This window comes from Mirounga angustirostris, unplaced genomic scaffold (assembly GCF_029215605.1).
Source record: "Mirounga angustirostris isolate CCGP_5_RB_7025 unplaced genomic scaffold, mMirAng1.0.hap1 SCAF_6, whole genome shotgun sequence".
Taxonomy (NCBI): Eukaryota; Metazoa; Chordata; class Mammalia; order Carnivora; family Phocidae; genus Mirounga; species Mirounga angustirostris.
The window spans coordinates 23,618,787-23,634,121 of NW_026991714.1; the positions used below are offsets into that span (position 1 = coordinate 23,618,787).

At 34.0% G+C, this 15,335-nt stretch overlaps 1 protein-coding gene across 1 annotated transcript in view; it reads right to left on the minus strand.

The window, feature by feature from the left end:
* KCNT2 (potassium sodium-activated channel subfamily T member 2) overlaps positions 1-15,335 on the minus strand; it is a 224,905-nt gene that overhangs the window by 21,208 nt on the left and 188,362 nt on the right. Inside the window, exons 19-21 of the mRNA XM_045876372.3 lie at positions 12,042-12,143; positions 9,267-9,350; positions 8,277-8,405 (exon numbers count right to left, since the gene is read on the minus strand). Coding sequence (XP_045732328.3) covers positions 8,277-8,405; positions 9,267-9,350; positions 12,042-12,143 — 315 coding nt within the window. The remainder of the gene's footprint in view (positions 1-8,276; positions 8,406-9,266; positions 9,351-12,041; positions 12,144-15,335) is intronic.

The window sequence follows — 15,335 nt, forward strand, 5'->3', positions numbered from 1 at the left end:
AAAGGAGGGAAAAAAAGAAACACACAAAATACAGTTTAAACAATGACTAAATAATACATACACGAAACAGTCAGCAACAAGGACAAAATCTGACAAGTCCCCCTTAACACTTATAATTATGTGTTTCATTATTTATTACAGGGCTTCTGAATAAAAGTAGATAAGGAATAAAAGTGTAGCAGAAAGTTCCTGTTAGATTATTTTTTGTCTGTTTGTTTAGTAAAATTATCTCTCTAAGGTTTTGATAGAAAAAAGTGGTACTGGGCGCCTGGGTGGCTCAGTTGGTTAAGCGACTGCCTTCAGCTCAGGTCATGATCCTGGAGTCCCGGGATCGAGTTCCGCATCGGGCTCCCTGCTCGGCAGGGAGTCTGCTTCTCCCTCTGACCCTCCTCCCTCTCGTGCTCTCTGTCTCTCATTCTCTCTGTCTCAAATAAATAAATAAAATCTTTAAAAAAATAAATAAAGAAAAAAGAAAAAAAGAAAAAAAAAGAAAAAAGTGGTACTGGTAGAGAAAATAAAACAATTGACAGGAGCTTATAAAGTTCATGAGAGAATACTGGACATAATTACTGGCATTCAATAACCATTATTGGCATTAATATCTGTACTGTCTTAAAATTTAGGTCGCATATAAAATTGTTTTTTAAAATTTAATACTTTTAAATTTAGATATTGTCATAAGATTGCTTTTCCCTGATGTATAAATTTAATTAGCTTATAGAAATATTCTGAGCTTTCACCTTGGCTGCGAAGTCTAAAATTTGACCTTCCCAGTCACCATATAACTCTCAAATATTGAGGGTCAATACAAGCTATGTTATCTTAGTCTTCAATTCTAAGGAATAATATCCTATTCATTTTTCAATAAGTAGAAATAAAATGTTCAATTATATTCTTTGGTGTAACATAACTCAAGTCTCGCAAATTATCTACCTTTTTAACTGTTGATACAAATGTAAAAAAAGCATAATAAACATTTGATTATAGGCTCCTTAAAACTGTTTATCTTAGGATTCTTAACACATGGCCCAAGAGAATAAAAACGTTGCTTGAGTGAATAATGGGAGAGAGTGGGCAGCTAGAATTCCAAAACTGTCCTATCTCAATCCTTATTAAAATAATTTTATTAATGTGATTTTGCAAAAGATAAACTAATTTCAATAATATATTTAAAAATACTATGTTCCAGTTTAAGAGTAAGGACTTAATGATTGGTAGATGGGAAAATCAATGATTATTCCATTATATCAAATGCTTTAAAGTTTTAAGATTTGCTATTATGAAAGTGACCAACAGGGTGCCTGGGTGGCTCAGTCCTGGGATCGAGCCCCGCATCGGGCTCCCTGCTCGGTGGGAAGTCTGCTTCTCCCTCTCCCACTCCCCCTGCTTGTGTTCCCTCTCTCACTGTGTCTCTCTCTGTCAAATAAATAAAATCGTAATAAAAAAAAAAAAAAGAAAGTGACTAACAATCAGAGTAACATATTTCACAAATTTATTGTGTACATTGAAAAGATGTTGGTACTTTAATATGTTTTTAAATGATCTCTAATTTCTAGTAAAATTTTCAATGGTTCTAGTACACTTCAAGCAAATGTACACTGGAAAACTGGAGGTAAATACAGTTCCACATTTTCTTACCAAAAACCATAGGAACAAATATGTTTATTAATTTAGAATTTATCAGATTTTGGAAAGGTAGTACTATACCATATACTGTATGGTAGGAAATGTCCCTAGCATTTGGGTAACATTTCATAATAAAAAATTGGGTAGCATTTCATAATAAAAAATAATAAATTTAATAATAAAATTTAATAATAAACTTCACAATAAAAATAATAATATATCTGCAATGAAAAGTAAGAATATTCACTTGACAGGGAGTAATATTAAAATTTCCCAAATAAAGTGAGGTAAAATAAATTTACTGAGCTTTTTGGATTTCAGAATTGTGGATAAAGGATCATGGACAGAAGTATAGTTCCTCTTTGTCATCAAGAGCTGCATTAGTCCCTATGCCTCCTGTTTTTGAACCAGGAGATTCTGATGTTTATAAAGATTCCCTTAAACAGACATATATAGATGGTGGTAGAAGCTCTGGCAAGGTGATATACAACCAGGTAAAAAGGGGCAGGATCCAGCTGCACCCTATAATATAGCTGTATCCATGGACTGATTTTTGAGTCACTGTATGCACCTCCACTTTATTCTTTGTGTTTGTATGAATTCTCCTTCCACCAATATTCAGCCCACCAAAAAACTGAGATTGTATTCCAGGTCTTTTGTACATTTTATAATTTTAATTATAAATATTCTTTATCATCATTTGTCTTCCCAAAGACATCTGCTCTAAGTATTGACTGTTTCCCCTACTCCCACAGACAAAGCTAAATAGCTTTTTTTCTATACATAGAACATGAGAAGACACACTAGAAAATGATGTGGCATGAAATCCTGCATCGGCTTTTAAACTGTATTTTTTTAAACTCCATGAAATAAGGAAGCAAGGCTTCGTTTTTACCTGTGTTTATTCCTACCACGTTCTGATATGAAATGTTGGCACTTAATAAAAAATTATCCATAGAATAGGACAGAATTTAATACTTAAAAGTATAATCTGAAAAAATGATCAATGTCTAATGCAACTACCATATGACTATAAATCTATTAGTTGTTTTTATTAGTTATAAATACATTGTGTTGTCAGAAAATGTTACGATTTGTTTTGAAAAATAGAAGCTTCCACCATGATCATTTTTATTTCCCTAGGACACATCTACTTTTATCTCTTTTAGCTGCATATGTAGGTCTTTATCTCAGTTTCTCTATAACATGCTTGATTTTTTTTTTTTTTTCAGTTTCTGCCTTCATCTTCACTTCACACTCTGGAAGAAAAGAAATTAATCTTTTCCACCTATTCCAGTACCTTTGCCATCTCTCATCATTTCAAAATTGTTCAAGTGTAATTCTGGTTAGATCAAAATTGAGGGCACATTATGACTAAGTGCAATTTACAGATGAGCTATACAGGAAACATTGTTACTATTAATTTCCTGCATACATTTTGTTGGTGGTGGTGGTGGTGATAATATATTCCTAAAGTTAACAACTTTGTTATTTTTATAATTGCTTAATTATAAATGTACGTAATTCACCCTGAGATCTCTGGCAATTGTTTAATCTTTCTTTAAGACATTGAGATATGCAAGATATTCTATAGATTTCATCTTCCTGAAGAAATCTCTCTGAAATCCTCTAACCCATTCCAGGTTCCTTTAGGTCTGATGGTCTTTTCACTGCCATCCTGGGGATTTCCTTGGCTTCATATTTGTTGCCTGGATTCCATAAAATGTATGGTTTCCTCCATACCATGATTCCTTTCTCAGTGTATTCATTCCTTTTGGTGGGAGTGGTTTCTTTAGGAAGCAGGCATGGTAGAATGTTTTTGGAGACAATGTTGAAATATGATTTATCCTACTCTTACACAAGTTTGATAGGTTTGGCTGAATATAGAATTCTCGTTTGGAAATATTCCCTCAAGATTTTGAGGGAATTGTTCCATTGTCTTTTGGCTTACAGTGTTGCTTTTGAAAAATCCCAAATATATTTTGCATGTGACCTACCCCTTGTTCTCCTCCTGCACCTTCTCCTTTGCTTCAATATTCTGAAATATTATGGTGCTGTGTCTTGATGTGAGTCTATTTTAATTCATTATACTGAGCATTTGGTGACCCTTCCCATTTGGAAATTAACACACTACTATTCTGGGATTATTCTTAAATTATGACACTGATATCTTACTGTATTCTTTCTGTATGGAAGTGTTATGATTCAGATCTTAGACCTCCTGGACTAGTCCTCTAATCTTATCTTTTCTTTACTGTTTCCATGTTTGAATTTTTGCTCTAGTTTCTTGGTGATTTCCTCAACTTTATGATGTTAACTTTTTTTACCTCTGCTATCATATTTTCAATTCCCAAGGTTTTCTTTTTCCTAAATGTTCCTTTAGTTTCCTGGAGCGCCTGGGTGGCTCAGCTGGTGGAGCATCTGACTTGATTTTGGCTCAGGTCATGATCTCAGCTCTGCATGGGGCTCTGCATTGGGCACAGAGCCTGCTTGGGATTCTCTCTCCCCCTCTGCCCATCCCATCTCCTCCTTATCTCTCAAAAAAAAAAAAAAAGATAAAAATTCAGTTTCCTGTTCGTCTTTCATCTTTGCAATATCTTCTTTTTCTTTTTCTTTTTTTTAAAGATTTTATTTATTTACCCGACAGAGAGAGAGAGCACAAGCAGGTGGCATAAAAGGCACAGGGAGAGGGGGAAGCAGGCTCCCCGTTGAGCAAGGAGCCTGACGTGGGGCTCGATCCCAGGACCCTGGGATCATGATCTGAGCCGAAGGCAGTTGCTTAACCAACTGAGCCATCCAGGTGCCCCAGTAATATCTTATTTTTCTAATAATATTAATTCTAGCTTTTCAATATATAATTTTACTGATACATATTTGGCATTTATAATTTTCAAATATAAAATCAGAGATATTTAGTAAATTTACCAAGTTGCATAATCATCACCATAAAGCAGTTTTAGAATATTTCCAATACCCCAATAAACCCCATCATGTTCATTAACTGGTTTCCCATTTCCTCCACCTCCCCCTGACTTAGGCAATCACTAATCTGCTTCCTGTCTGCATACATTTACTTTTTATGACATTTCATAACATGAAATCATACAATTTGTATCCGCCTTCTTTCACTGTACTTAGTATTTTTGAGGTTCATCCAAGTAATAGCACATATAAGTAGTTTCTTTCTATGGATAAACAGTATTCCATTGTATGGATATACCACATTTTGCTTATCTGTTTACTAGTTGATGGACATTTAAGTTGTTTCCAAATTTTGGCTATTATAAACAATGCTGCCAAGGACATTTGTATACAAATCTTTGGGTGGATATATTTGTATTTCTCTTGGGTAAATACTTTATTTCATGTTTTGAAATTGTCTTCTTCCTCAATGATCTGCCCTTCTTACATGTTTTTTTCTTTCCTGTTTATTTTGTGCCTTTGTGGTTCATTCTATTTCCCAATATAGGGAATTTTTAGTTGTCTTCTACTTAAAAGTAGGGGACTAATAAAATTTATTGAAAGTTCTGGGTGAGATTTTTTTTATTGAGTTTCAAGGTGACCACCGGATTACTGAATGTCCCATGTCTACATCTTTAGGCATTTCACTTGGATTGTTCGGATTCCCTAGGGAAGATCGCTAATCTGCTGCTGAAGGGTACAGTATACAGAATAGACCTTTCACTTAGCTCTCTGAATTTAGTGTGGTATTATTGCCCTCACCTGTCCCTTCAATCCAAAGAGTATCTGTGTCCTCTCGCCATAGAAACAAACCTTCAATCTTTGCCTGCATGCTACAGCTGTGTGAACTGTGAGGGGGAATGGGAATCTGACAGCCATTTATGCAAGAATACGTTAGACTCTTCAATTCTAATTATTAGATGAAGTTTCTACCTTCTGAAATCGGTGTCTTTCTTTAATTAAAGTAAGAGAAAATTGGCACGTGGGGCAAAGATAAATCACCTGAATTCTAACGCTTGACTTTTCTTGAACCATCTGATATTTGAGAAAGGTGGTGGAATGTATGAGCCCATCTTTCATCTCATGAGAGACATTAAGGTCTTATTCTTTATTTTTACATGATCAGGAAAAAAAATTTTCCTCTTCATACAAAATCCAATGTCTTTGTGTTATTATTTAATTGATGTCCTTTTTAAAAAAAAAATAAAAGATTAACTTAAAGGATATTCACTTTAATGGCACTTTTGTATCTTGTAAAACTCTGATTGAAGATAGACACTGTTCTTCATGTTATATAAAGCCTTTTAAATAAGAAAACCTATAATATACATGTTCTTTTAATAGCAAATCTTTCTCAAGATTAACTTTTATCCTTTCATGTATCAGACTATAATTACTATATAATTCAACAGTTCTATTTTTGCCTTACCAGGAAAGTAAAAGTAGAATTCTGGCTCAACTGTAACACTCAGTTTATTTTAGATGTAGGATAACATTAATTTCTCTGTCTCTATTAATATATTGTGTTGTAAAAAATCTTGATGGTTTCATTTTTTTTAAAGATTTTATTTATTTATTTGACAGAGAGATAGAGAGAGAGAACAAGTAGGCAGAGAGGCAGGCAGAGGGAGAGGGAGAAGCAGGCTCCCCGCTGAGCAGGGAGCCCGATGCGGGGCTCGATCCCAGGACCCTGGGATCATGACCTGAGCCGAAGGCAGCCGCTTAACTGACTGAGCCACCCAGGCGCCCCTTGATGGTTTCATTTTTATCTTTAATTATTTAGGTTGCCTCAATTTTTACACAATAGGCAGAATATAAAATTTAAGTAAAAATATATGTGCCAAAAGATGAATTGAATTCAATATAGGAAGACAGAAGTTATCTTTATTTAACTTAGTTTCCTTTTATCTTCCCAAAGATGTGTGTTTTTCATACAAGCTAGAGTTTGGGGGATTTATAAGCATTTTATTGAAGGATCTTTTTATGTGATGGGAAGAACTGACCAAAATGTAATGTTAAATGCTCTGTGATGGCAACACAATTATTGCCATCAATTATCCTTTCCCTACTATAATGTAAACAGCACACAACAAAGTTCCTTAATAATATAAAATGATGACATGAATATGAACTTGACCAAGGGCAGAATTTACTATGTTCAAATTCACATAGGCTATACATAAGAGCATAATAATACTCTGGTGAATGGAAACTTTCTTTATACTTAACAAGCTCAAATAAGTGGTTAATTGCTTAAGTGTGAAAGCACTTGTCTTCTCTTAACCTTTAATCAAATACTAATTTTTTAGATACAGTATTCTTAAAATTTTAGGCATATCTAGCCAAACTATCCTACAAAGTAGCAGAGATGGCAATAAGGTTCCTTTTAGCATGCCTGATCTACAGTGAAAGTGCTAGAAAGCATCTCAGAAAAACTGAACGATTTCCTGCTGTCCCCAATATTACTTATTTAAATGTCAAACCATAAATTTTAGCAAGTAAACAAAAATCCACTCCTTTGCTCATATGCTTTCTATAAAGCTCTTTTTTGCTATATATGGATTCAGTGATTTTAATATAAACCAGTTTAATGGCTGCATGGACTACTAAAATGCAAATAACAGATCTGAGCCTCTTAGTTAACTTTGCATATGACAAAAATAGATATGGCTAACCAAAATTTTGAATAACTTTAAGATATTTGAGAAGAAAAATATTTCAAGAATACAAACCATAATTTATAGTAAACAATTTTATAAATATTGGTAGGATAGTGTATTTATCCAAAATTTTTATTTCATAAAAGAATCTAATTTAAAAGGTGATGTTTTACCAAGGATATAAAAACTATTTAGAACCACATACTGTGGCCACATCAGTGTGGATGTTTTTAGCTGTATGAAGCCATTGGAAATTTTGTTCCATATTAACAGATTCTAGTTTGCTTTTAAAAATACTGAGCTTTCCGGGGCGCCTGGGTGGCTCAGTCGGTTAAGCGACTGCCTTTGGCTCAGGTCATGATCCTGGAGTCCCGGGATCGAGTCCCGCATCGGGCTCCCTGCTCGGCAGGGAGCCTGCTTCTCCCTCTGACCCTCCCCCCTCTCATGCTCTCTCTATCTCAGTCTCTCTCTCAAATAAATAAATAAAATCTTAAAAAAAAAATCTTAAAAAAAAAAAATACTGAGCTTTCCTCTGGGAAGGTCTGGTAGTACTCCTAGAGTTTTATCTTGGCTTCAGAGTAGTCTTTAATCTAGAGTTTGAGAAATGTGAATTTCAATGCTTACTAACTTTGTTTAACTTCCTTCCAAATGTGTATATGTGAAATAAGGAGTATATTAAAAAGCTATATGGCTTGCCCTGAAAACTGCCCTTACATGTCAGAAGGTTGCTTAAAATTAATTTGCTTCCTGACAATCCAGACATGCAAAATCCTAGACCTACAGAAGGCATTCAGAGCCCAAAGTTCACAAACTCTAGAAGAGTCCCTTAGCCAACAACATTTTAGGGAATTCTGATATAGTTTACTTCAACAAATACTTAAATTTTTTGCCTCTGAGAACTGACACTTGTGTTCAGAGAGCATTCTTTTTCACTTTCCGACTTTTTTTAGAAATCCATTTCCAAGATTAGGAATGGCTATAGTCAATCAGAGTAATCATTAAAACTGGAAAATTTTGTTATTTCCAAACCTCAGATGTAGCAAGTTTCTGAGATTCAGTCCTGTAGATTCCAATGGGAACATCTCCGGTAGAAGAGCACAGCTTCTGGTAAAGTCTGGCATAAGTTCTGATCCACAGGTCATCCTCAGTGATTTTCATCTATAAGATACATGAGTTATTAAAAAAAAAAAAAACCTCAGGGGTTATTTTTCATTTTTTAAAGGCTAAATGTATGAATATTTTGAAATCTCAAAGTGACATTTCATAAGTGCTTATGCATGTACTGAACTTATTTATGGGACTCTACCTTAGCTTATCCCCGGGGTTCCACAAACTTCAGAAGACCAACTACTGCATTTATGGCAGCACAACACTGTGCTGGTTCAGTATCGGTAGACAGTAGTAGTCACTCGTAATTGGGAGGTGTTGGAAAACAGGTGTAGACTTTTTGGAATGTTGCAATGACTACAGCTGCTACTGGAATTTAGCAGACAAGGTCTGCTGATGCTACAAATTTTCAAATGCAAAAGACACTCCAGCACAAAAAGAAATTGTCCATCTAAAGTCCTAATAATGCTCATGTTGACAAAAGGGTGTAACAAAATGAGCCTAGGGCTCCCAGACAGAGGCATAAGTACTAGTCCCCCTTTGCTTATCATAAATGTGAAATGTTGGCAAGTCGTTTCATTGAATACACTTGGATAAAGTATATTCATTTATAAAAAAAAAAAAAGAGGTGGGATTAAACTTAATGGTCACTGTTTTCCTCAACAGTGTGGCATCTTATGTCAGAAACCATCAGTATCAAATGCCAGCTAGAAAAAAAAACACTTGTTCTGAATTTTGTATAGAATGGCTGTTTTCATGATTAATTTAAAATAATGTTGTCTCTGAAAATTTTTTAAAGAACTAAAAAACTGTGAAGATATTCTTTGAGCACATATTAGCCAAAGTACATTATAGATGGATTTCAGAAATATCTATTAGAACAATCTTCTATTCCAGCAAATATTAACTTACGGAACAAAGAAACCCTGATCCTGGAGTAGTGTCCAATCCCAACAGAAGTCTGGTGATAGAAATCATATAATCCTTTACAAATGACTGCAATATAAACAACATATGTATTTATTATGTGTATGAAATGTACAGAATAGCTCAATGAGAACATCTTACCATTTCTAAAAGGTTACTTCTCATAACACATCATTAAACCCCCACAAAAAAAGGAAGTAAAAATCTATCTTCTCAGTGTCTTAAATACACAGGTACAGGTAAATTGTCCACGAAGAAATATGGGGAATAATTATTCACTAGAATATCCTGGACATGCTTAAGTTTTATGTACTATTAGACATGATAAAACAGATTTTTTTTTAAGATTTTTATTTATTTATTTGAGAGAGAATGAAAGAGAGAGAGCATGAAAGGGGGGAAGGTCAGAGGGAGAAGCAGACTCCCTGCTGAGCAGGGAGCCCGATGCGGGACTCGATCCAGGGACTCCAGGATCATGACCTGAGCCAAAGGCAGTCGCTTAACCAACTGAGCCACCCAGGTGCCCCATGATAAAACAGATTTTAATTAGATTTTTTAATAACAAAAAACTATGAGCTAAAATAGAGAATATAAAAAAAACTTGAAAACTGAAATTTTCAATTCCAAAAGGTTTTTTAGGATTAAGCTCTTTGCTAGTAGATTAAATTTCTAATATTTCAGTAAATCTAAATATTAATGAATTAATAATTTAGTATTAAATATCATTATCAGACTATCTGATGTGCTAGTATATAAGATATGTTTTGATATATTGCTAGAACACTGCTCAACAGAGTATTAACAATGCTTTCAATTTCGTGAATTTATTCTTAGTTCTGAGTGAAAAGAAAAACTTTCAACAGATACAAGCACACTTCACCATAACATGTAATAATTATTTCATAGATTGTATGAAATGACTGTCTTGAATTTAATCTTCAAGTGTCAAACAAATGAAAAATTTAAATACCCATCTAGTTATTTTGCATCGCAAATATTTTTTTAATACCTTTTAAATAAATTTACGAGGCTCCTTTGTTCATTACTATTTTACCAACAGCTAGCATCAGAAAACTAAATCCTGCCTTCTAAACAAGAACAAAGGAACCATATCCATTCCCTTTCCTCAGGCCAAAGAAAAGGGCAGTTTGGTTTTGAGGTGTGTTAGTATCCTGGTAGTTATAACATGAACTAACCAGAGGCCACCAAGAGCAGTGGTGACAGGCACTTTTAGGAATTATATCTGATTTCTAATATTTATTTTTAATCAATAAATGAGTACTCTTTATCTGAAAACATGAAACATAACGTATCTTGTCTGACGTCAGGCAAAGCTAAATAAGCAGTTACTACTTTGAAAATTATTGTTCTGCTTCACCCTTTCTGCAGTAGCTTCAGAAAAAATTAACTCCTGTTTGTGTACTTACAACAAAATAACATAAGGTAAAAATGAAGAGAAAGAAAGAACTATTGCATTCCACTTCCGTAGAACAATTCCTCTTCTGTTTAGTCCATCTATTAGACTTTCTCATGAGATTTTATTTAAACATAAGATACCAGGGCTAAAAAATCTGAAAACCACTGGTGCATAATGACATCAAGCATTTGACTGCTATTGACGTAAAATCTTCAGTTTCAGCATCATTCTTCAAACAATTCCTCCCCTCCAATCCCCTCTCTAAGAGATCAGAAGTATGTGTGTGGTAATGGTGTGTGGGGTGGAAGCCCCCCTCTTGGAGTGCCCAGATAATGTGTCTGGAAAGTTTAGGGTGAACAGGAGTGCTTATTCTCCTTTGCTGCGTTTGTTCCTGCACTCATCTGACATAAGCAGATGGTTTGTGACATTGCTAGAAGCATATTCCTGGGCATAATTAGCCCAAAGGCCAGTAGAAAAGCTTTAGCCATCTTCAGATTAGTTTATTCAGCCAAGCATTGCAGAAGAGGGTACATAAAATACATAATCAAAAAGAAAATAGCACAACAAAATGTTCGAATGCTTAATTTGAGATTAAAATTATCAAATAATTTAAAACTCCATGAATATCTGTTTTCTCTTAATAGAAATATTTATAAATTGTCTGATTACTTGAATCAGAGAATATGAAATATTAGTGCTATTCAGTATCTGGTGGAGTTAAAAAAAGATTAAAATATATTGGTGCAAAATAATATCTCTATAAATTTCTTAGCTATGATCAAATGACAATTTTATTTATTTATTTATTTAAAGTTTGGCATTCAGGAACAAACTAAATGGTTCTTAGTTGTTGCAGGATCTTTTTATATTTTTTCTAAAGTAGGTGGTAATTAGCAGATATTTAAAATATGTTTATCAGTTTATTGACATCATTTTGATGTCTTATTTTTTTTTAAATGTGCATTATGAAGAAGGTTGTTTTTTTTTAATATAGTCATTTTGTTCTTACCTTCTTTTTTTACTCTGGTAACATGCTTACAGTAATAAGCAAAATATATTAAAATGTCACAAAAAACACTGTAGGACACTGATGCTAAAGAATGACTAAAAATTATTTCATAGATTACTCTGAAAAATAATCTTTCATTATTCTGAAAAATTTCCTTACACAATGTTTCATAGGCACATGTGTCATTAAATACACAAAATGAAACACTGAATTACTTCTAGGGCCCATTATAAGTTAACAGCTCCATGAGAAACACTAGATGTATTATTCATTTAATAAAATTTAAATGAAATTAGAATAAACATTTTAGAGAGAAAAAAGAAACACTGCATACCTGATAGAGAAGAGTGTCCAACATACTGATGCTAAACACCCTCCCAGCAGCAAAAGGCAGCCGAAACATAAAGGCCAAATTAGAACCTTTCTCTCGTTCTTTCTGTTCAGAAATTTGAAATAGAAAAATTTGTGAGGGCTCTATAATTTATGCTTTTCTGCTTAACTTTTCCTGACATATGTGAAGAAGATATTTTCATTATATAGTTGTTAGGTATGAATGTACATTACTTCACAATTACAGTAAGTATACATAGCTGTATTTTTAATATGTCCCTTTAATGTTTATAAGGAAGGCTAATCTTCTCATACACTAAACATGTATTCACTCTTCTTAAAAAAGTTTTTATTTAAATTCCAGTTAGTGAACATATAGTGCAATATTAGTTTCAGGTATAGAATTTAGTGATTCAACACCTCCATACAACACCCGGTGCTCATCACAAGTGCACTCTTTAATCCCTATCACCCACTTAACCATCCCCCACCCACCTCCCCTCTGGTAACCATCAGTTTGTTTTCCATCATTAAGAGTATTTACTCTTCGTAAATATTTCTGCAAAGGACTTGAGGTAATATAATAAAAGGAACAAACACAATAAAAGCATTTAATAAGATGTAAAAAAAAACAAAGCCTAAAGCCACATAACATTTCATAACACCTGGAAGTTTTGCTTTTGAATATTCTGGATATTCTGAATATATGTAAGGACACAAAAATAGGCAGGTAGAAGCCACCACATCCAGTGGCTTCCAACTCTCTCTCATCTGAGTTTTCATTTCTCTAAATGCCTTTTAAGTTGTGTCAGCCACACCAAACTGCAGATGCAACTAAACTCTGTAAATGCAAAAAAAAAAAAAAAGAAAGAAAGAAAGAAAGAAAAGAAGAAAAGAAAAGAAAAAAAAGAAAAGAAAAGAAAACAGCGTGTTGTGCGTATTGCAGTGTGTGGGAGTTTCTTCTGAAAAATTCTGTTGCTATTATCTTCCATTAATGAATGAAGACATGAGAGCAAATGTTTGTGTAAGATTGTAAGGAGTTTCTTAAGAATCTAAGTTAATCTTGTAATTAGCAAACAGTAATCTCAAAAATGCTGGTTTTATTTGTTGCCAGCTTTACTTGGAAAGATAGATACAGCTAAGCAAATAAAAAAATCAGTCCTTGTTCTTTGAGGCAATGCAAGGAAGCTCCTGTTTCCAATGTAGCAAATTTGGAGGCTCCTCAAGAGAAGGAAAGCCTCCCATACTCAGATTTTAAAACTGTGTGCCAAAGAGTATTACTCAAGGAACGAAAGAGGGCTACTCTTGTTGCTTGTTGTGAAGGCACGAGGGTGACTTGAACCCTAGGCATCCCCTGGACAAACAGATGAGGTTGGGACACAGACTCAGCCCTTCCAAGTAGCAAGAGGAGTTATTCCACCACATCTATCACATCGATGTGGTTGAGAAGACTGTCTAGACTATAAGAATACCCTCACTTGAGATTGTAGGGAGAGAATAAAGGGTAAAATAAGCAAGTGGTGCCCCCATTTTTGTCTGTTTCCATTATATCATAGTATATTCTTTAATTTAGGAGCCTAGGTGTCAAGAATGCTTCGTTTGAACAGTACATGTAGGTCGTTTGTAGATGACTTCTCCATTCCTCCTTGCATGGACTGTTGTTGAGTCAGATTGGTTGTCTGGTGAAAGCCTAAAATTCTTTCCCCAGATTCAGGTTTCATGTCAGTATGGATAACATTCTCATCTTGGAGAATTCACTGTTCTTAATATCAGTTCTGCAAGTCCTCCCCACTCTCTAAATGTCTAGTATGCTTCACACCCTCAGAAAACCCTTTCACAGCCAAGGATACTGCTCTTCTGCTTGTGTGAATAATTCTGCATTTGTGATTTACTCTCCTTTTTTATTATTAACTTTCCTTACAGTAGAGAAAAAACACCAAAGATCTTACAAACACTATTTTCAAGACCTACTAGTTTTAAAGTTACATTAAAAAGTAAGAGCTCAAGTAACTCATTCCATCCTGATGAGAATACATTCCACAATTTCTTTCTTTACTTCTAGATGATGAAGAAGTTGGATTAATTTCTTAAACTGCACTTTATAAGTGCCATTATTATATGTGGGGAAAAAAAGAATTGGAGATAATTTATACTTAGTCTTACTGTCCATTCCAATGTGATATTGTGACAAAATCATTTATCTACCTCTCTGCATCGCAAAAGCAACATACAAGCTAGTTTTATACTTTGGCAATAGATAATCCAGATCATAACTACAGAGGAATTTCATTTGGCCCGCATATATTTACTGATGTCTAATAAGTTCCAACATTTAACATAAAAGCCTAAATTTCTGATTCCTTTTAAATTTGGAAAATCTGATATCATAGGTCATGTCAACAACTGGCCAGAATTGAAAGCATCTGCTTCTTATGAGATTCATCTTTTCTTACATATGATTCACTTTATTTATCACCTAAATGCATGGTCAGGCTCCTGATTTCCACTTTGGACGATAAGATACACAGTTGGAAATGAGTCAAGGGATCTGTTAGCACACATCTTGTTTAAACAGTAACTTATATCAGAAATAACACAGTAAACTAAAAACACATTGACAATGTGTATTAAATTAAGAAAAAAATAGAAGAAAGTTTTGGCTACAGAATATTCCCATGGCTTCATAAAAAATGAAGCTGTGTAATCAAGAAACACTTATCCATGAACTGTTATATATCAAGCACTGAACTAGGTTGGTAGGATGCCGAGGTAATTAACAGAAGATTCCAGTTTTGCAGGTATTCAGTTTTACATAGAAGACAGACTTAAAATCAAGCATCTACAAAACCATGTGATATGAGCCTGCAGAAGTCCAAGTATTAAGGAAGCCTAAGGAGGATGCAGATAGTGTCATACATGAAATGACATCATAGTTAAACCTTAAGAGACAAGTTTGCCAAATAGGAAGAAATCATGCATTCCATATGCATGATCTTATTATTTTTGCTTTTTTATAGAACAAGAGATTTAAAATATTTACACTTTTATTAGCTTCAGTTTGGAGAAAAGCAAACACTGTTCTTTTTTGTGCTTTTATAAAACTATGAAATAAACTATGTGTATTTACTTTTCAAAAATAAAGGTAAGTTCTGTACTATTTAATGATGTTCAAAAGTTGTAACTCAACTCATAAAACACAACTATAGTTTTAAAAATTACTAAAACAGGCGAAATCAACAATAGTCCCCATGATGAAGGAAGGCCTGAAAAACCAAACAGCTTGTGAAATGCTGGTAGC